Source organism: Somniosus microcephalus, chromosome 32, assembly GCF_052327205.1.
Source record: "Somniosus microcephalus isolate GS21.2 chromosome 32, FLI_Smic_1.0, whole genome shotgun sequence".
Taxonomy (NCBI): Eukaryota; Metazoa; Chordata; class Chondrichthyes; order Squaliformes; family Somniosidae; genus Somniosus; species Somniosus microcephalus.
The window spans coordinates 30584096-30604608 of NC_141018.1; the positions used below are offsets into that span (position 1 = coordinate 30584096).

The following is a 20513-nucleotide window of genomic DNA, read 5'->3' on the forward strand; positions in this document are numbered from 1 at the left end:
ATTGGGTCGATTAGGCTTATATTTGCTAGAGTTTAGAAGAATGAGAGGGGATCTCATTGAAACTTATAAAATTCTAACAGGACTAGACAGACTAGATGCAGGAAGGCTGTTCCCGATGGCGGGGGTGTCCAGAACCAGGGGTCACAAGCTAAGGATAAGGGGTAAGCCATTTAGAACAGAGATGAGGAGGAATTTCTTCACCCAGAGAGTGGTGAACCTGTGGAATTCTCTACCACACAAGGCAGTTGAGGCCAATTCATTAAATATATTTAAGAAGGAGTTAGATATATTTCTAAGGCTAAAGGGATCAAGGGATATGGGGAGAAAGCAGGGACAGGGTATGGAATTTGGACGATCAGCCATGATCTCATTAAATGGTGGAGCAGGCTCGAGGGGCCGAATGGCCTACGCCTGCTCCTATCTTCTATGGTTCTATGTTTCTATGCTGGCTACTTAGTGACTGGTTTACCTGAAGTTTTGTTCTTGTAGGAAGCAAATGACAGAATGAAAACATTTACAAGCGCAGGCTATCTACTTAGAACCCTAAAGCTCTGAGACAATAAACAAAGCAGCACCTTCCTCTCAGTGGAAAAAGCACCACCAACACTTCCCCAAAATGAAACGCAGGACAGTTTTAAATAAAAATGATATATGCAGTATCATAACTGCACTGTGTGTCAAACAAAAGGAAGTGGAACAGCCAAAGCATGAAGTTCACTATCCATGCATGGTGAAGTGAAGAGCAACAGTTCAGTGCAAGGAATTAAAAAAAAAAATTCACACATACATGCAGCTTTCACAGCAGTTAATACAAGACTGAATGAGTACAATAGTGTTAACTACAATCCTTTTCACTTGCCACGAGCCCATCAATATAGACACTACTGGGGCGTTGAAAATAATTTCCTGCCAAAAGCAGGGGATGGTTCATATGGCCACTGTTTCGCACTCAAGAAGTTAGGTAAACGCCCCGATTAACATTACTGAAGAGGATAGCTAGAATATCACACCTCGGTGAGGTATAGGCACGGTTTTAGTGCAAACAGATGAACCATTTCAATTTAGTATAGGCTTTTAAAAAGGTAGAAGCCTAGAGATGCGATCAGGGTCTGCACCAATAAAAGGCAGCAGGTTAGCCCGATTTGCCTTGAGCCAAGATGTTAAATGCAGACTGAGTTGCACTGCACCCTGTGTAGCTCTACAGCTACAGCAGACAATCCCTGCATCAGAAAGGATCTGAGAGGGGTGGGTGAGCGGTGCCCAGTTTCTATCAGCCTTTTCTTTTGTTTGGGAGAGGAAGAGGACACAAATGATCTGATAACTGATTCTGGGTATAAGAGGAAACAGCAGACAACCTTAGAGACTTCCACTTCTAGGAGAACAGGCCTTCAAGAGGCAAGACTCCGTGATCTCAGCTCCTGCAGAATCTCAATAACCTTTCATTCCGTATACTGTACACCACTTCGGGTTTTTTTTATTGTTCCGTCCCCCACCCAGCAGCAATCCTATGACGAGACTCAGAACAAGATTTTACACAGAATGGGATTCACAAGATGGCACCATTTTGGGTGAAGCCTTTGAAGTAGTATTGCACAACTGGATGAATGACTATTCATTTGTATCTGGACACTGAATACAAGAGTGGGACACTGCACCAAATTTTAAATACAAATCGATCCTACAGTGTTGGGAAACAAACCCAGCGATGGGCTAAAACTGACCCGTAACTTGGCACTGAAGAAACTTTCCAAAAAATAGTACACGGTGATACATTCCCAATCTGCAATAGTTTAATAAAAAGGACACAACTGCGGCCAGCGAGGTTGAAGTAGTCGTGCCTGCGCAGTTTCAGCGCTTTTTCAGTTGTTCGCTAACTGAAAAGAAAATAGTCGGCATTACAAAGAAAACACTTCGAGAGAAAAAAGGGGGGGGGGGGGGGGGGTGAAAGGAGATCGCTACTGCCGAACACAGCCACGTCAGGCAAAGCAAATCTGCTCCAGCAAAACACAGTAAACGTCCACTTTTATTAATTTTCTTATTTTTCTTCACCTTTCCGGAGCTTGCGTACCGCACAAATAAATCTCCGCAACCCTCGCCCCCCCCGGCAAAAATATCATGCATTAATACTTAAACCAACCCACGCTATTATTGTACATTATTAAACCAACCCATAGCTCCATAGATTTAGCCCTGTGATATGACTATACTATTATGCATTCATACTTAAAACCACCAGAGATTTATGCGCAGAACGCTTCTGCCCAGCATCCGGTCACTGGCAGCAGTCACTCTGATTAATGAAAACAGGTGGGTGTCAAGTTTTCATTGAGGCCAAATACTACCAGAAATGTACTTTCACAAGATGAAGGTTTTTTTTAAATAATTTAACCATGTCGGACTTGCATTTCCTCCCAACAATCGAAGCATGAATTACCAGACACTAAACTTTCCACTTTCGGGGGGCATATATACAAACATCTGCATGCAGTTTTTAAGACCCACAGCACACTCATGGACCTGCCCGCAGTCAGCTCTACACAAATCGGAAGAGAATTGGCTAAGTGGAGAATTTGCCAGGAGAACCACCTATGGCACAGTGGGTCCAAAATGGTTTATAATTGCCCAGAACAAGTTTCAATTGTAATACTTGAAATTAGTTGGGAAAATAATGTTTATTACAAACTAGAAAAGTCTTTGCATTACCTCTTATAATTCTAGTTCATCATACTTTTAAATTTTGAATTATTACATATTATTAGTAGATACTACAGGCACGTTTTAAAAGTTACCCAGGAAATTCAATACTCCAATAATGCAGTGACGCTAAAATTATGTCCTCATTATTCTAAGCAGCAGACTGGGCCCACAAAGCATGGAGCTTAAACTAAAATAAGCACAAACAGAAGTTGTTAAAACTTATGCTAACCTCTACCAACTGCATCAGGTTGTCAAAGAAAGCCTCCTCGTCGATGCTGAGTTTGCTGGAGGAGTAAATGATTCGGTAATGTTCCACCTTCCCACTGCAGCTCACACACAGTGTGTAGTCCCCAGGATAGTTGGTGCTTTCCCGCACCAAATATAAACCATCTTCAGGAGGATACAGTAGCCGCTCAGCTTGCTCACGAGTAATTTTTCCATGAAACCAGCTGCAATAGATAAATAACAAATCAAAACGGCAATATTAGAATAGAGCACTTGGATGGAGAATAATTCACCACAGAAATTTCTAACCAGACGCTCTCCGTAACAACGATAGCAAAATACTGCAGATGCTGGAAATCCAAAACAACAGAAAATGCTGGAAAAACTCAGCAGGCCAGGCAACATCCATGGAGAGAGAAAGAGAGTCAACGTTTCAGGTCGAAACCCTTCGTCAGGACTGAAAAAACACAGGAAATGAAACAGATTAAAAGGCCAGTTTGGGGGCTGGGAAATGGGGATGAGAGAACAAAAGAGAAGTGAAGAGACATTAAGAGGTATTCAAAACCAGACGAGATGGTGGTAGGACTAGTGGAGAGACAAAAGACGGCTCTAGATTAGGTGTGAAATGCGCTGGCAGAATGAGACACAGCTGCCATGTGGGAGAGAAAAAAAAGGGGGAAGGGCACAAAACAAAGGTGTGGTTAAAAAAATATATATAAAAATGTAATGGGGGCCAAGGTTATGGTCTGAAATTGTTGAACTCGATATTGAGTCCAGAAGACTGTAAAGTGCCTAATCGGAAGACGAGGTGCTGTTCCTCGAGCTTACGCTGGGTTTCTCCATAACAAACTCTTTGGACCCAAGTTGAAGATAAAATATCAATATTCCTGCACAGTCTTGTCCTTGTGAGAGCTGAAGTAATGTTGGCAATAAATGACTTTTGCTTAACATAGCCTTTTAAATGCACCCACCCTTTTCTGGTCTCCCCATGCCATCCCTTGTTACAATACCTCAATGTACAGCACTAAAGTCAGCTACTTAAATTTGGAAGTGGACAAGCAATACTATTCCATTTGTTTTCCCTTATATATGTTCATTACAAATGTGCGATTCTCTCTATTTCTCCAATTATAGAATCATAGAAATTTACAGCACAGAAGGAGGCCATTCAGCCCACCTTGTCCATGCCGGCCAACAAAGAGCTATCCACCCTATTCCCACTTTCCAGCACTTGGTCCGTAGCCTTGTAAGTTACAACACTTCAATTGCATATCCACATACTTATTAAATGTGATGAGGGTCTCTGCCTCTACCATTCTTTCAAGCAGTGAGTTCCAGACCCCCACCACCCACTGGGTGAAAACATTTCTCCTCAAATCACCTCTAAACAAACCTCCGACCAATTACTTTAAATCTATGCCCCCTGGTTATTGACCCTTCTGCTAAGGGAAATAGGTCCTTCCTATCCACTCTATCTAGGCCCCTCATAATTTTATACACCTCAATTAGGTCTCCCCTCAGCCTCCCTGTTCCCAGGAAAATAACCCCAGCCTATCCAATCTTTCCTCAACTAAAATTCCCCAGCCCAGGCAACATCCTCGTAAATCTCCTCTGCACCCCCTCCAGTGCAATCACATCTTTCCTGTAATGCGGTGACCAGAACTGCACGCAGTATTCTAGCTGCGGTTTAACTAGTGTTTTATACAGTTCAAGCATAACCTCCCTGCTCTTGTATTCTATGCCTCAGCTAATAAAGGCAAGTATCCCGTATGTCTTCTTAACCACCTGTCCTGCTACCTTCAGGGATCTGTGGACATGCACTCCAAGGTCCCTCTGATCTTCTACACTACTCGGTGTCCTACCATTATAGTGTATTCCCTTGCCTTGTTAGCCCTCCCCAAATGCATTACCTCACACTTCTCCGGATTGAATTCCATTTGCCACTGTTCTGCCCACCTGACCAATCCCATTGATATCTTCCTGCAGACTGCAGCTTTCTTCATTGTCAACCACACGGCCAATTTTTGTATCATCTGCAAACTTCTTAATCATACTTCCCACATTCAAGTCCAAATCATTGATACAGTATATGCCACAAATTCTTAACTATCGTTAATTTAAATAGATTCAGTTTTGTTAGGCACATTTTTTTTTTTGAAGTAGCAAAATACATGAGGACTCATTTTTATGACGCAAGCTTTTGTTGTTGTGGCTTTGTGGGGCGTTACGAGTCACACCACGAAAATCCACAATGCAATATTCTATGGAGTTCATACAAGATTTACCAAAGAATGCACTTCATTTTTGAAATAAATAAAAATGAATTAGGCTAAGGAGCTGAAACCAATTGCAGAAGGAGTCAGCAGTAGCTTCAGCACTGCAGAGACGCTGTAATGTCTCTGCAACATCCTGACAGGCCACACAATTCTTAGTAGAGCAACATTCTTATTTCAAGAGTCCGATGAAGGTGTGCATAGCAAGTTCGATGTATAAATTTCTATACCATAAAAAGCTCAAGAATTTGTAACTTATGAACTACAAAATCTGCCTCTACTGCCTCCTTCTCTTCCCCAGCCACCCCAAACCAACTCCCTACTTCACCATGCTAGCTGACATTGTAAATGGCTCCCTCTCGGACAGTCCGCCTCTCTTTCAAAACCATCATCCCCCCACTCCTTTAAAAAAACACCTTCCAACTCCTCAATCCTTGCAAACAACCACCCTATCTCCAGTTCCTCTCCAAAGTCCTTGAACACATTGGAACCTCCCAAATTCGTGCCCATGCTCCCTGCAACTCCATGTCAATCAGGTTTCCTCCCCTGCCACAACAGCAAAACGGCCCTAACCACAGTCAGAAACGACATTCTTCGAGACTGTGGCCGTGATGCAATTTCCTTCCTCCACCTCGCTGCAGTCTTTGACACGATCGACCAACAATCCTCCTCTATTTCCTCTCCTCCGTTGCTCAGCTCAGTGAGACTGCCCTCTCTTTGGTCCACTTTTACCTATTTAATTGTAGCACGAGCACCTCGAGATTGCTTTCTCTAACCACCTCTGCAATCATTACTTTTGAAGTCCAAGAATCAAATCTGGGTCCCCTCCTTTTCCTCATCTACATGCTGCCCCTCAGCAACATCATCCGCAAGCATGGGGGCAACTTCCATATGTACGCTGACAACACCCAGGTCTACCTTGCCACCACCTACCGTGGCCCCTCCACTAACTCTTGTCAGATTGCTTGCCCAACATCCAGTCTTGGATGAGCCACAATTTCCTCCAGTTAAATACTGGGAAGACAAAAGCCACCATTTTGGAGCCCCTCCCACAAACCCCATTGCCACTTATTCCAACTCTCTCTCTTTGGCCACCGTCTCAGGCTGAACCAGGTTGTTCACCACCTCGGCGCCCCATATAACCCATCTTTGGATCACAAAGATCACCCACTTGCACTTCCATAACATCAACTATCTCCACCCCTACCCTCTGCTGCTGAAGCCCTCATCTTTATCTGTGCCACCTCCAGACTTGATTACGCCAATGTTCTTCTGGCCAGGCAAGGCAATGCAAGTCTACAAACCTAATACCACATGAAGGCATCCAGCATTAACAGCATCAGGAGACGGTAGACACTTCGCATTGTAAGAACAGAGCAATGTTTAAAAGGGAAGTGTTCCTTTACAAATGAGCCGCCAGGGCCTAAAATTGCTATTAGCAATTTGGAAGCTGCACAAAATATTTCAGCAGTCACAAAATATAGTATGTCAAAGTAAGAGTAACAATATGGATAACAGTTTCCAACATATTTATTTGACGCATTCAATATTTTCAAACGCTTTGGGGGGGGGGGGGGGGGGGGGGGCAGGGGAGTGGGGGAGAGGAATGAGGTCAGGGAAAATAATTTCTTGTATTGGCAACCAAGCTAAGAACTGAAGTTTAGTTGCTGTAGCAATTGCATTTTTCATTAGAAGGATAAAGATGTGCAAAAATGTCTCTCTCACACACATTTTGCACGGCCAGTTAGGAACATCGTGCTATTTTCAACGTTAAGTACTTTTAGCCGAGTCATGAAGACGCGTAGCTTTAAATTCAGGCTACGCTTGTTCAGTCATTAAAAAAAAAAAATCCGTTAGAAATTCCCCTTTACTGAAGGTCACAGTACAGTAAGCACTGCACCTAATACGGTAACCGATTGAGATGGATTTGCATTTTTGAAACTGAATGGCAATACATGTTTCAGAATGCAGTCAACCATATCTCTCTCCAAATGAAGATAAACTGTTGCTTTTACATCCCTCCACTCAAACCGCCAATTTGAACGAGTTGATACCCGCTCTAGATCTTTTAATTGCTAACTGCCGGCGTGACATCGGCCATCTCAATTTCTCTGCTCCCCTCACTCACTCCAATCTACCTCCCCCTCTGAACTTGCAGCACTTCGTTCTCTCCAATCCAACTCTAACATCATTAAACCTGCCAACAAGGGTGGTGCAGCTGTTGTTTGGCGAACAAACCTCTACCGTGCAGAGGCTGAACGCCAACTCCGACACCGCCTCCTACCTCCCCCTGGACCATGACCCCACTACCAAACATCAAGCCATTGTTTCCAAGACTGTCACTGGCCTCATCTCCTCTGGAGATCTCTCCTCCATGGTCGTCAACCTCAGTCTCCCAACACTGCACAGCCCACTTCTACCTCCTTCCCAAGATCCACAAACAGGGATGCCCTGGTAGACCCATTGTTTCAGCCTGTTCTTGTCCCACAGAACTGATTTCTTCCCATCTCAACTCTATCTTTTCTCCTTGTCCAGTCTTTTTCCCACCTACATCCTCGGCGCCCTCCACCACTAACAGTTTCCAGTTTCCTGGCCCCAACCATCTCCTTTTCACTATGGATGTCCAATCCCTCTGCACCCCCATCCCCCACCAGGACAGCCTGAGGGCACTCCGCTTAGTCCTTGAACAGAGGCCCAACCAGTCCCCATCCACCACCACCTTCCTCTGCCTGGCTGAACTTGTTCTCACATTGAACAACTTCTCCTTTGACTCCACTCACTTCCTCCAAATTAAAGGTGTTGCTATGGGAACCCACATGGGTCCTAACTATGCCTGTCTTTTCGTGGGATATGTGGAACATTCTTTGTTCCAGTTCTACTCAGGTCCCCTCCCTCACCTCTTTTTCTGGTACACTGATGACTGTATTGGTGCCGTTTCCTGCTCTCACCCTGAACTAGGAATTTTTTTTCCACTTGGCTTCCAATTTCCACCCTTCCCTCACCTTCATGGTCCATCTCCGACTCTTCCCTTCCTCAACTCCTGTCTCCATTTCTAGGAATAGGCGATCGGCAAACATCCACTGTAAGCCCACTGACTCCCAGCGCCACCTGGACTACACTTCCTCCCACCCAGCTTCCTGTAAGGACTCTATTCCATTCTTCCAGTTATCCGTCTCTGCCGCATCTGTTCTGACGATTCCATACTCGTGCTTCCGATAGGTTTTCCTTTTTCCTCAACAGAGGATTCCCCTCTACCGTGGTTGACACGGCCCTCGACCGTGTCCGTTCCATTTCTCGCACTTCTGCTCTCACCCCTTCCCCTCCATTTCAGATTTCCAGCATCCGCAGTATTTTGCTATTGTATTGAGTTGATAAGAAGGTCTCTCAGATACGGGAATCACATTACATAATAAGCACATGGATCTGGGATTTTATCCGTTAAAAGCCGGCACACAAGACGAGCAAAGATATCATGTTTCCCCCTTCGAACTGCAGTCTACGGTTGTCAAATTACAGAAAAATCAACTGCAACGTCTCACTGAACAGCTATTACAACAGAATGCATCTGACCATGCAGCAGAGTAATTAGCTTTATGGTGTAGTTATCAGCTGAACGGCACAATTCGGTCGTTTAAAAGCTAGCTGAATGAAAACAATACCAGCCCTTCCCCAAAATCAATTCCTGCTGTCCTCCTGACAAGGGGAGAATCATGAGTCTGGGCCACATTGTCAATACTCATCTGAACCACTCACGGAGCAAATTTTCCAAGAAAGGTTTCAAGTCACCCCCCCACCGACCATGAGATTGCTTCCTCGGCCTGGCTAATACAAGGAGCCCATATCACCAAATCCCACAGCACCAAAGCTTTGTAGTTACTGAAGGGCCTGCTGGAAACCTCAATGGTTTATCAGCTTGCCCGAGTTGTGATGCTTTGGAAAGCTTCCCCAGTTTGTCTATTCTCCTGCGTTTAAAATACATTCCTGGTTAAAAGTGTAAAGTGCTGGTGCTCTGTCTTGTGCCTGGCCATGAAGGAAATTAGCAGTTGGTCTTAAGATCAACAAGCACTCTGCTCACCAGTATAAATTAAGAGTTTGACTGTTTGTTGATTAATACTAGCTGGTACTATACTAGGTGGTAATTTGACTACAGAAACATTGGAAGGGATTGCATATAGTTCCGGCAATATTACTGTATTACTTAATTCTTTTGCACACTACCGGCAGACTTGGGTCTGAACTACTTTTCCTCTCGTGTCTTCCCCACCCCCAAAACAAGATTGAATGCCCATTAAGGGCTGGATCTAAACCATAATCTCCCAAGCACTCCAACATTGGCTACATCCTACCATATTACGTTGGTCATTCTAAGATAGCCTCTACAGAATAACTAATATTAAGAAAAATAAATGCAAGACTCATGCACTATAAAAACTGTGGTGGTGACTATTTTTCTACACACTAGGTTTGTTCCACTAGAGTTAATAAGCTGAAAAGAACACAGAACTGCAACTGCTGCGTGTGTGAATCATGGGAACAAGTAGCCAGCCAAACATTAATTGGTGGAAAAGCTACAGCTGTCCGTCAACAAAAAGCAAAAACAAATGAGATCAGCTGCCTTGAGAGACTGCCCCTCTCTCTCTCTCTCTCTTCCGCCAAGCAAATTAGCCTCATCTTCAGCGCTGTTATACCATCCCTTTTGCATCAATGCCAATTAGTTTCACATGCAAACATTGGCAGCATAAAGCTGGAGGGTAGGGCAGGGAACAGACCTCCACCCGGAGCACAAAACCCAGTTTCAGCAGCTCCTTTGTTGATCAGAGCGTGGTGCAGCCAGCAGCACAAGTTAGATCTCATAACTGCGTCTTCCACTAAATAAGTACTAATCAGATACGAGAGAGAGAAAAAAAGGGGAGAAGGACAGGCAAAGAGAAAGAAAGCAATGTGTGAAAAACTGCGAGAGAAAAAGACAGACAGAATTTGTATTTGCATTGGGCCACAGCACTTCATTGCCAAAGGATTACTTTTGAAATGTGGTCACTGCTATGCATGCAAACAGCAGCCAATTTTCATACAGGATCCCACAGACAGCAATGAGATAAATAACTAGTTAATCTGTTTGTTAGTGTTGGTTAAAGGTAAATGTTGGCCAGGGGGACCTGCTGCTCCTCAAATAGTGCCATGGGATCTCCCATCGGCCTGAACACGCAGACAGAATTGCATCAGCTTCCTTGCAGAGGTGGTTTGGGGAGAAAGAGAACAGAATCTAACCCCCACCCCCCCCCACCCAAACACTATTCAGTGACTCAATAAATATTTCATCAGCAAGACCTCATTACAGCCTTGGTCCAAACATGGACAAAGGCGCTGAATTCCAGAGGTGAGGAGAGAGTGACTGCCCTTGACATCAAGGCAGCATTTGACCGAGTGTGGCATGAAGGCGCCCCAGTAAAACTGAAGTCAATGGGAATCGGGGGGGGAAAATTCTCCACTGGCTGGAGTCATACCTAGCATAAAGGATTATGGTTGTGGTCGTTGAAGGTCAATCATCTCAGCCCAGGACATTGCTGCAGGAGTTCCTCAGGGCAGTGTCCTAGGCCAAACCATCTTCAGCTGCTTCATCAATGACCTTCTTGGCGTGCTGGCAGCAGAGAGTGCCTTTTGAGAGTTTGGGTGAGTGAGTGTTCGGACAAGTGGGGTGTGAGGTGCTGCTTTTGTTCTGTTTTCGTCTTGTTTTTCCTGCCAGTCTCAGGATTAGCAAACATCGCGGAGGCGGAGCAGCGAGGCGAGGCCCAGTCGAGGCAGCCGGGAGCAGCAGCGGGTGTCGAGCCGGAGCAGCGAGGCGAGGCAGCCTAAACAGGCTCCACAGGCAACATTCCAAAGGGAGGTCAGAATTCAAAAGTGACATCACAGCCAAGCTGGCAGGTGATTGGCGAGTACTTTTCCTTCCCTTTTAAACCTTTATAAGTTGGTAAGTTCAATTAAAGAGGTGTGATAGTCATCTAGAATCGGGGCAGAGGTTATTTAAAAATAATAAATGTAATTAATTACATAGAATGGCAGAGCAGGTGATGTGTTACTGCTGCAATATGTGGGAGCTGGTGGACACCATTGATGCGCACGGTGATCACATCTGCAGTAAGTGTTGGCTGCTAGAGGAACTCCGGCTCCGTGTTGATGAGCTTCAAACACTGCAACACATCAGGGAGGGGGAGAGTTACCTGGACTCTGTGTTCCAGGAAGTAGTCACACCAATTAGATTAACTAATTCAGATGTAGTCCGTGGTCAGGGACAGGAGGGTGTGACAATTAGCGAGGCAGGTACAGGGATCCAGGAGGTAATGTTGGAGGAGCCGCAGCCCTTGCTCTTGTCCAACAGGTTCGAGGCTCTTATTCCCTGTGAGGACGGGAACAGGGACTGCAGGGAGGATGAGCAACCTGGCCACAGCTCCGTGGAACGAGGGGCCATTCAAGTGGGGGTGGGGGGGGGGGGGGGGGGGAGTAAAAGAATTGTAGTGGTAGGGGATAGTATCATTAGGGGGATAGATAGGGTTCTTTGCAGCCAAGAGCGAGAGTCCCGAAGGCTGTGTTGCCTGCCCGGTGCCAGGGTTAAGGACATCTCCTCTGGGCTGGAGAGAAACTTGGAGTGGGAAGGGGAAGATCCAGTTGTCGTGGTCCATGTTGGTATCAAGGACATAGATAGGACAAGGAAAGAGGTTCTGCTGAGGAAGTATGAGCAGCTAGGGGTCAAATTAAAAAACAGAACCACAAGGGTAATAATCTCTGGATTACTACCTGAGCCACGAGCAAATTTGGCTAGGGTAAATAAAATCAGAGTTAAATGCGTGGCTCAAAGACTGGTGTGGGAGAAATGGGTTTTACTTCTTGGGACACTGGCACCAGTACTGGGACAGGAGAGAGCTGTTCTGTTGGGACAGGCTTCACTTGGCCAGTGCTGGGACTAGAATCCTGGCGAATCAAATAACTAGGGCTGTAGAGAGGGCTTTAAACGAATTTGGGGGGGGAGGTTTCAAGAGAGCGACAAAATAAAAATGTCAGCGGAAAAGGCAATAGAGCAAGGTAGCAGTGGGGGAATTAAAAACCAGAGCGTGTCAGGAAGGGACAGAATGTATAAAGATAAAGATAAAGTAGTAAAGGGGGTAAAAGCAGGAATAAATTGTCACAAAACATATTTAAAAGTTCTTTATCTGAATGCACGCAGCATTCGTAACAAAATAGACGAGTTGACGGTACAAATAACTACACATGGTTATGATCTGGTAGCCATTACAGAAATATGGCTGCAAGGTGACCATGACTGGGAACTAAACATCCAGGGGTATTTGACAATTAGGAAGGACAGACAGGAAGGAAAGGGAGGTGGGGTGGCTATGTTAATAAAGGATGGAATCACTGCAATAGTGAGAAATGATATTGGGTCAAAGGATCAGGATAGTGAAACGGTTTGGGTGGAGATAAGGAATAATAAGGGGAAAAAGTCACTAGTGGGCGTAGTCTATAAGCCTCCTAACAGTTGCAACTCTATGGGTCGGAGTATAAATCAGGAAATAGTTGGGGCTTGTAATAAGGGAACAGCTATAATCATGGGAGATTTTAACTTTCATATTGACTGGACAAATCAAATTGGGCAGGGCAGCCTTGAGGAAGAGTTCATAGAGTGCATTAGGGACAAGTTCCTTGAGCAGTATGTTACTGAACCAACCAGGGGGCAGGCAATCTTAGATCTGGTCCTGTGTAATGAGACAGGATTAATAAAAAATGTCCTAGTAAAGGATCCCCTTGGAATGAGTGACCATAACATGGTTGAAGTCCAAATTCAGTTGGAGGGTGACAGAATTGGATCTCAAACCAGCGTACTAAGCTTAAATAAAGGAGACTATGAAGGTATGAGAGCAGAGTTGACTAAAGTGGACTGGGAATATAGATTAAAATGTAAGACGGTACATGAGCAGTGGTGTACATTCAAGGAGATATTTCACAACTTTTAAGAAAAATATATTCCACTGAGGAAAAAGGGGCGTAAAAGAAAAGAGCCATCCGTGGTTAAGTAATAAAGGATAGTATCCGACTGAAAACAAGGGCATATAAAGTAGCCAAATCTAGTGGAAGGATAGAAGATTGGGAAACATTTAAAAGCCAGCAAACAATAACTAAAGGATTAATTAAGAAAGGGAAGATAGATTATGAAAGTAAACTAGCAAAAAATATAAAAACCAATAGCAAGAGTTTCTAAGGTTATATAAAAAGAAAAAGGGTGGCTAAAGTGAATGTTGGTCCCTTAGAGGACGAGACCAGGAAATTAGTGGTGGGGAACATGGAGGTGGCAAAAACGCTGAACAAATATTTTCTATCAGTCTTTACAGTGGAGGGCACTAAAAATATCCCAACACTGGACAAACAGGGGGCAATTGGGGGGGGGGGGGGGGGGGAGCTAAACACGATTAAAATCACTAAGGAGGTGGTACTCGGTAAGATAATGGGACTAAAGGCGGATAAATCCCCTGGACCTGATGGCTTACATCCTAGGGTCTTGAGAGAAATAGCGGTAGGGATTGCGGATGCATTGGTGGTAATTTTCCAAAACTCCCTGGATTCAGGAAAGGTCCCAGCAGATTGGAAAACTGCTAATGTAACACCCTTATTTAAAAAGGGAGGTAGACAAAAGGCTGGAAACTATAGGCCAGTTAGCCTAACATCTGTGGTTGGTAAAATGTTGGAGTCCATTATTAAGGAAGCAGTAACAGGACATTTGGATAAGCATAATTTAATCAGAGTCAGCATGGTTTTATGAAGGGGAAGTCGTGTTTGACAAATTTGCTCGAATTCTTTGAGGGTGTAACAAACAGGGTGGATAAAGGGGAACCAGTGGATGTAGTGTATTTGGACTTCCAAAGGGCATTTGACAAGGTGCCACACAAAAGATTACTGCACAAGATAAAAAAATCACAGGAACGGGGGTAATATACTGGCATGGGTGGAAGATTGGCTATCTAACAGAAAACAGAGTTGGGATAAATGGTTCATTCTCGGGTTGGCAATCAGTAACTAGTGGTGTTCCGCAGGGGTCAGTGCTGGGACCCCAACTCTTTACAATCTATATTAACTATTTGGAGGAAGGGACCGAGTGCAACATATCCAAGTTTGCCGACGATACAAAGATGGGAGGGAAAGCAGTGAGGAGGGCATAAAAAACCTGCAAAAGGACATAGACAGGCTAAGTGAGTGGGCAGAAATTTGGCAGATGGAATATAATGTTGGAAAGTGTGAGGTTATGCACTTTGGCAGAAAAAATCAAAGAGCAAGTTACTTTCTAAATGGAGAAACTGCAAAGTGCTACAGTACAAAGGGATCTGGGGGTCCTGGTGCATGAAACACAGAAGGTTAGTATGCAGGTACAGCAGGTGATCAGGAAGGCCAATGGAATCTTGGCTTTTATTGCAAGGGGGATGGAGTATAAAAGCAGGGAAGTCTTGCTGCAGTTATACAGGGTACTGGTGAGGCCACACCTGGAATACTGCATACAGTTTTGGTTTCCATATTTAAGAAAAGATATACTTGCTCTCAAGGCAGTTCAGAGAAGGTTCACTCGGTTGATTCCGGAGAGGAGGGGGTTGACTTATGAGGAAAGGTCGAGTAGGTTGGGCCTCTACTCATTGGAATTCAGAAGAATGAGAGGCGATCTTATCGAAACATATAAGATTGTGAGGGGGCTTGATCGGGTGGACACGGGGAGGATGTTTCCACTGATGGGCGAGACTAGAACTAGGGGGCATAATCTTAGAATAAGGGGCTGCCCTTTCAAAACTGAGATGAGGAGAAACTTCTTCACTCAGAGGGTAGTAAATCTGTGGAATTTCCTACCTCAGAGCTGTGGAAGCTGCGACATTAAATAAATTTAAAACGGAGATAGACAGTTTCCTAGCCGATAAGGGAATTAGGGGTTACGGGTAGCAGGCAGGGAAGTGGACGTGAGTCTAGGTTCGGATCAGCCATGATCCTATTGAATGGCGGAACAGGCCCGAGGGGCCGTATGGCCTACTCCTGCTCCTACTTCTTATGTTCTTATGTTCTCCAGCATAAGGTCAGAAATGGGGATGTTCACTGACAACTGCAGGGTTCAGTGCCATTCGCAACTCCTCAGATAATGAAGCAGTTTATGCCTGCATGCAACAAGACCTGGACAACATTCAGGCTTGGGTTGATAAGTGGCAGGTTAACATTCGCGCCACAGAAGTGCCAGGCAATGACTACCTCCAATAAGCAAGAGTCCAACCACCGCTCCTTGACATTCAACAGCATTACCATCGCCGAATCCCCCACCATTAACATCCTGGGGGGTCACCATTGACCAGAAACTTAACTGGACCAGCCACATCAATATGCGGCAACAAGAGCAGGTCAGCAGACACATGGGAACACCGCCACCTCGAAGTTCCCCTCCAAATCACACACCAACCTGACTTGGAAATATATCGTCGTTCTTTCATCGTCGCTGGGTCAAAATCCTGGAACTCCCTCCCTAACAGCACTGTGGGAGCACCTTCACCACACGGACTGCAGCGGTTCAAGGCGGCGGCTCACCACCACCTTCTCAAGGGGCAATTAGGGATGGGCAATAAATGCTGGCCTTGCCAGCAACACCCACATCCCATGAATGAATTAAAAAAAACATACCATTTCTGTGATGGGTTAAAAGAGAATGGAAAACATGCATGCCTTCAGTCATTAGGTTTCAGGAAAGGGGGAGAAAAATCTGAATTATAGAAATAATTCTCCATTATTCAGAGCGGAGACAAAGCAATCAAATAAGCATTTTTATTGCTTAGATCACCATACATCGGACAAGAAGGTTGCACTGACTGCACTTTGAGTAACCAATTTATTTTGATAATAATCCAGGCTATTGAATATTTAATGCCACTTTCCCCACACATTCCCAAGTAATGCTCTTTAAAATGAGCTTGTTAAAAAAAAAAAGTCTTGAAAATTAGTTGGTTGATCATGCCTACATGCTAAAAAGCTAACTTTATACTTGGTGCATTGTGAGAATTGATTGAAGGCGGCAAATACTTTTTGTAGACATGAAATTCATGGTCTAATCCAGGGGTGTTAAACGTACAGCATTGGGTTGAATTCAGACCACGGAACAGTTTTATCCAAACTATGCTGTGCTCAGGAGTTGACAAGTATCCCAGAATGGTACATGGAAGTAGTTCCTGGGAGACTCAACAGCCCGGGAGTACTGCGCCTTTTAAATTTTGCTCCGCAGCACCCCGCTGCTCAGTGACTCCGTTGACAAAGGCAGCACGCACTTAGGAATGACTGAAAACGGAAACGCCTGGTGGAGGAGCAGGGGAGGGAAGAGGGCTGCGAGAGAGTGAACAGAGATTAGGGGTCGGGAGAGCTCGGGATTGTGCGACTTAGGGGTGGTGGGGGGAGAAAGGAACTGGGGACTGGAGGTCGAGGAGTGTGTTCAGGGAAGAGTTGGAGTCGAGGGAACAGGGGCAAGAGGACTGGGAAGTGGTGGAATGGAGTGAGGTGGGCATGGGGCCCCCCACATTTCCTGAAAAGCCGGGTGCAGCAGCATCAGCAAGTGCGAGCGGCGCCAAAAAAGGAGCAGCCATTAAAGGAGGGAAGAGAAACACAGGGACTTGAGTTTCACTGTAGTTTGAATGGAAAATGAAGATTTGTCAATGATTTTGTTACAACTACACAATTATTATGACTGTGGTGTAGGTGTAGGGTCTGCCAAAGGGGAACAGCTGAAAGATGGGACTGGAAGGGGGGGGGGGGGGGGGGGGGACCTGTCTCAGTTGCTGGAATTTTAAATGATACAAATCCATGTGTCCATGCTGAAATCCATAGATATGCTTTTATCTCCACCATTTACTTCACTAATGGGGATAAATCTAACAATTCAATGTTTTAATTTAAAAATACAATCATAGAAAAATTACAACACAGGAGGAGGCCATTCGACCCATGCCGGTTGGAAAAGAGCTACCCCAGCCTAATCCCACCTTCCAGCACTAGGCCCGTAGCCCTGTAGGTTACGGCTCTTCAAGTGCACATCCAAGTACTTGTTAAATGCGATGAGGGTTTTTGCCTCTACCACCCTTTTGGACAGTGTTCCAGACCCCCACCACCCTCTGGGTGAATTTTTTTTCCTCCTCTCCCCTCTAATCCTTCTACAACTACTTTAAATCTATGCCCCCTGGTTCTTGACCCCTCTGCTAAGTGAAATAGGTTCTTCCTATCCACTCTATCTAGGCCCCTCATAATTTTATACATCTCAATTAAATCTCCCCTCAGCCTCCTCTGTTCCAAGGAAAACAACCCCAGCCTATCCAATCTTTCCTCATAGCTGAAGTTTCCCAGTCCTGGCAACATCCTCGTAAATCTCCTCTGTACCCTCTCCAGTGCAATCACATCCTTCCTGTAAATGGTGACCAGAACTGCACGCAGTACTCAAGCTGTGGCCTAACCAATGTTGTATACAGTTCTGGTATAACTTCCCTGCTCTTGTATTCTATGCCTCGGCTAATAAAGGAAAGCATTCCTTATGCCTTTTTAAACTACTTTATCGACCTGTCCTGCTACCTTTAAGGATCTGTGGACATACACTCCAAGGTCCCGCTGTTCCTCCACACCCCTCAGTAACCTTCCATTAATTGTGTATTCCCTTGCCTTGTTGCCCCTCCCAAAATGCATTACCTCACACTTTTCCGGATTGAAGTCCATTTGCCACTTTTCTGCCCAACTGACCAGTTCATCAATATCTTCCTGCAGTCTAAAGCTTTCCTCCTCATTGTCAACCACACAGCCAATTTTTGTATCATCTGCAAATTTCTTTATCATGCCCCTAACATTTAAGTCTAATTCATTAATATATACTACAAAAAGTATGGGACCGAGTACTGAGCCCTGTGGAACCCCATTGCAAACAGCCTTCCAGTCACAAAAACTCCCCTCAACCATCACCCTCTGCTTCCTGCCACTGAGCCAATTTTGGATCCAATTTGCCACTCTCCCTTGGACTTTTACTTTTTTGATGAGCCTGCCATGCGGGACCTTGTCAAAAGCCTTGCTAAAATCCATGTAGACGACATCAAACGCACTGCCCTCATCGACCCTCCTTGTTACCTCCTCAAAGAATTCAATCAAGTTAGTCAGACACGACCTTCCTTTAACAAAACCACGCTGACTGTCCTCGATTAATCTGTGTCTTTCTAAATGAAGGTTTATACTGTCCCTCAGAATTGATTCCAGTAATTTGCCCACCACCGAGGTTAAACTAACTGGCCTGTAATTGCTCGCTTCATCCCTTCCTCCCTTTTTAAACAATGATACAACGTTAGCAGTGGTTAAAGTTGTTATTTTTGCCTCAGCCAAACCCATGCTGCCAATGCACTTGAGAAAAACAATTACTGGCAGTGCCTTTGTTACACCGGGTTTCACTATTATGCAGGACCTTTCTTTGCATATTTAAATTGACCCAACACTTATTTCAGGCAGCCGCCGGGTATGCCAACAAAGTGAGGGCCAATAAGGCGGCAGCCATGCCGCTGGAGCAGATTAGGTGCTGGAAGCTGCACCCAGAAATTGATAAATATTGCGCCCATTTTACGCCCAAACAGACAAAATCCATACCAATTACTGCCGCATTGCGTCCAACTAACTTTCATTGAATGTGGCCAGTGTCAGGCCCACCATGTAAATAGAGTTCGACAGCTCTGGTCTAATCCATTGAATGATGCAAGTACACTTAATCAGGGCACAGAATGCTCCTGAATTAAAAAGATTGCAGGTTTACATATTTCCAGTAATATTGGGTGAGAATTCTCCCTTTGCTTCTCTGTCCTATATTTGTGATGGGGGGAAAAGTGACAATAATGGTGTCCGTATCTTATCAACAGCATTTTTGTATTCTACGATCAGTGGTTATGATGCCAAAGCAGACTTACGGCATAAGGCTAAGCTTTGCACCAGACTTGACTCCCTCTCTCTTCTGGACATAGTTTGCAGGGATGATACCTTCTTTACCAGTTTTGCTCTTTGCTTTGTACCAGTTTGGATCCTAAAAATGACCAAAGCAGGATTAGAAGAGAAAACATAAACTGAGGTGCCCAGTGACAGTACAGGTATATTATACAAGACATGCAGACTGCTCAGCTTCAACCAGAAAACATCAGTTTAAATCCTCTGCACATGTGGAGAATATATGTGAGGAACTAAAATTAGATACAGGTGGGGACACACAAGTGCACAGGTCTTAACTACACAAATAGTTGATCTTTCCAAGTACAGGAAACGCTTTGGTATCCGGCACCAACAGGACCGGGATGGTGCCGGTTGATTAAAACTTCTGGATGACGGAGAGGGTTATCTACTGGGGCTATTTTTAACAAAGTGTCAGACTCCTGTTATTGAGGTGTTCCGACTTCCGACAGCGCCAAGAAGCCGAGTAGTGGCAGTTTGGAGAACTACCCCCACTGACTAACTCGGCCACTGCGGGAGACTCGGACACATTTCCGGCTATTGAGGTGTTGTTTTCGGAGTGGGAATTTTGCTGGTTGAGAGAGAATTCCGGATATTTAGGTGCCGTTTAAACAAGAGCTTCCTGTACATTACTTGCACTTTGGAATAGGGTTAGGAAGTACCCCACAACAGAATCAGTACTGGACATTTAAAGATATCCATTCCCTTTACAGGTTTAATCTTTGTTCACAATACTGGCCATCTACATTTCTGCCCCAGCAATGCAAGTTTTAAAATTTCTACTAGGTACACAGGATGCAGTGGCCATTCAGTGCTCAAAATGACATCTCCTGCTTTAAAAAAGGTTCTTCCAATTGAAATACTAAGCTGATAGTAAACTGAATCAGCTTGAGTTCCGAGAACTTGGTACATCAGCTTCCAAATCTGAAGGCACGCTAGTTTTAAATTGGAAGGTGGCTGTCGTGTGGAATGGTAACTTCTTGTCCACTAGTCGCACTTCACATCAATATCATACACTCCCAGGTCAAGTTCCGCACTAGTGGACACCATTTTACTCAATGTGCCTAAACTCAAGTCTCAGAAAAGCATTCCCTATCGCACCAGCATGATATTTCTAATTCCCACTTTAGTTATCCTTTGAGTGAGACCGCTAATTAATGCTGTATTATGCTGGGGATTCAAGGCTATAAGGAACTAGTTGAGGCTACTCAAAAGGCTTTTGCTTAGAATCATCATATCTTGCAGAGTGGAGATTTTCATCCCATCAGTTTAAACCCTGGCTTTTGATGTGGTGAAGATTTG

General features: G+C 44.7%; 1 protein-coding gene across 1 annotated transcript in view; it reads right to left on the reverse strand.

Annotated features, from left to right (window-relative positions):
* The window catches only part of LOC147097361 (tyrosine-protein kinase CSK-like), a 58870-nt gene that overhangs the window by 29944 nt on the left and 8413 nt on the right, over window positions 1-20513 (reverse strand). Inside the window, exon 3 of the mRNA XM_085972275.1 lies at window positions 2927-3134. Coding sequence (XP_085828401.1) covers window positions 2927-3134 — 208 coding nt within the window. The remainder of the gene's footprint in view (window positions 1-2926; window positions 3135-20513) is intronic.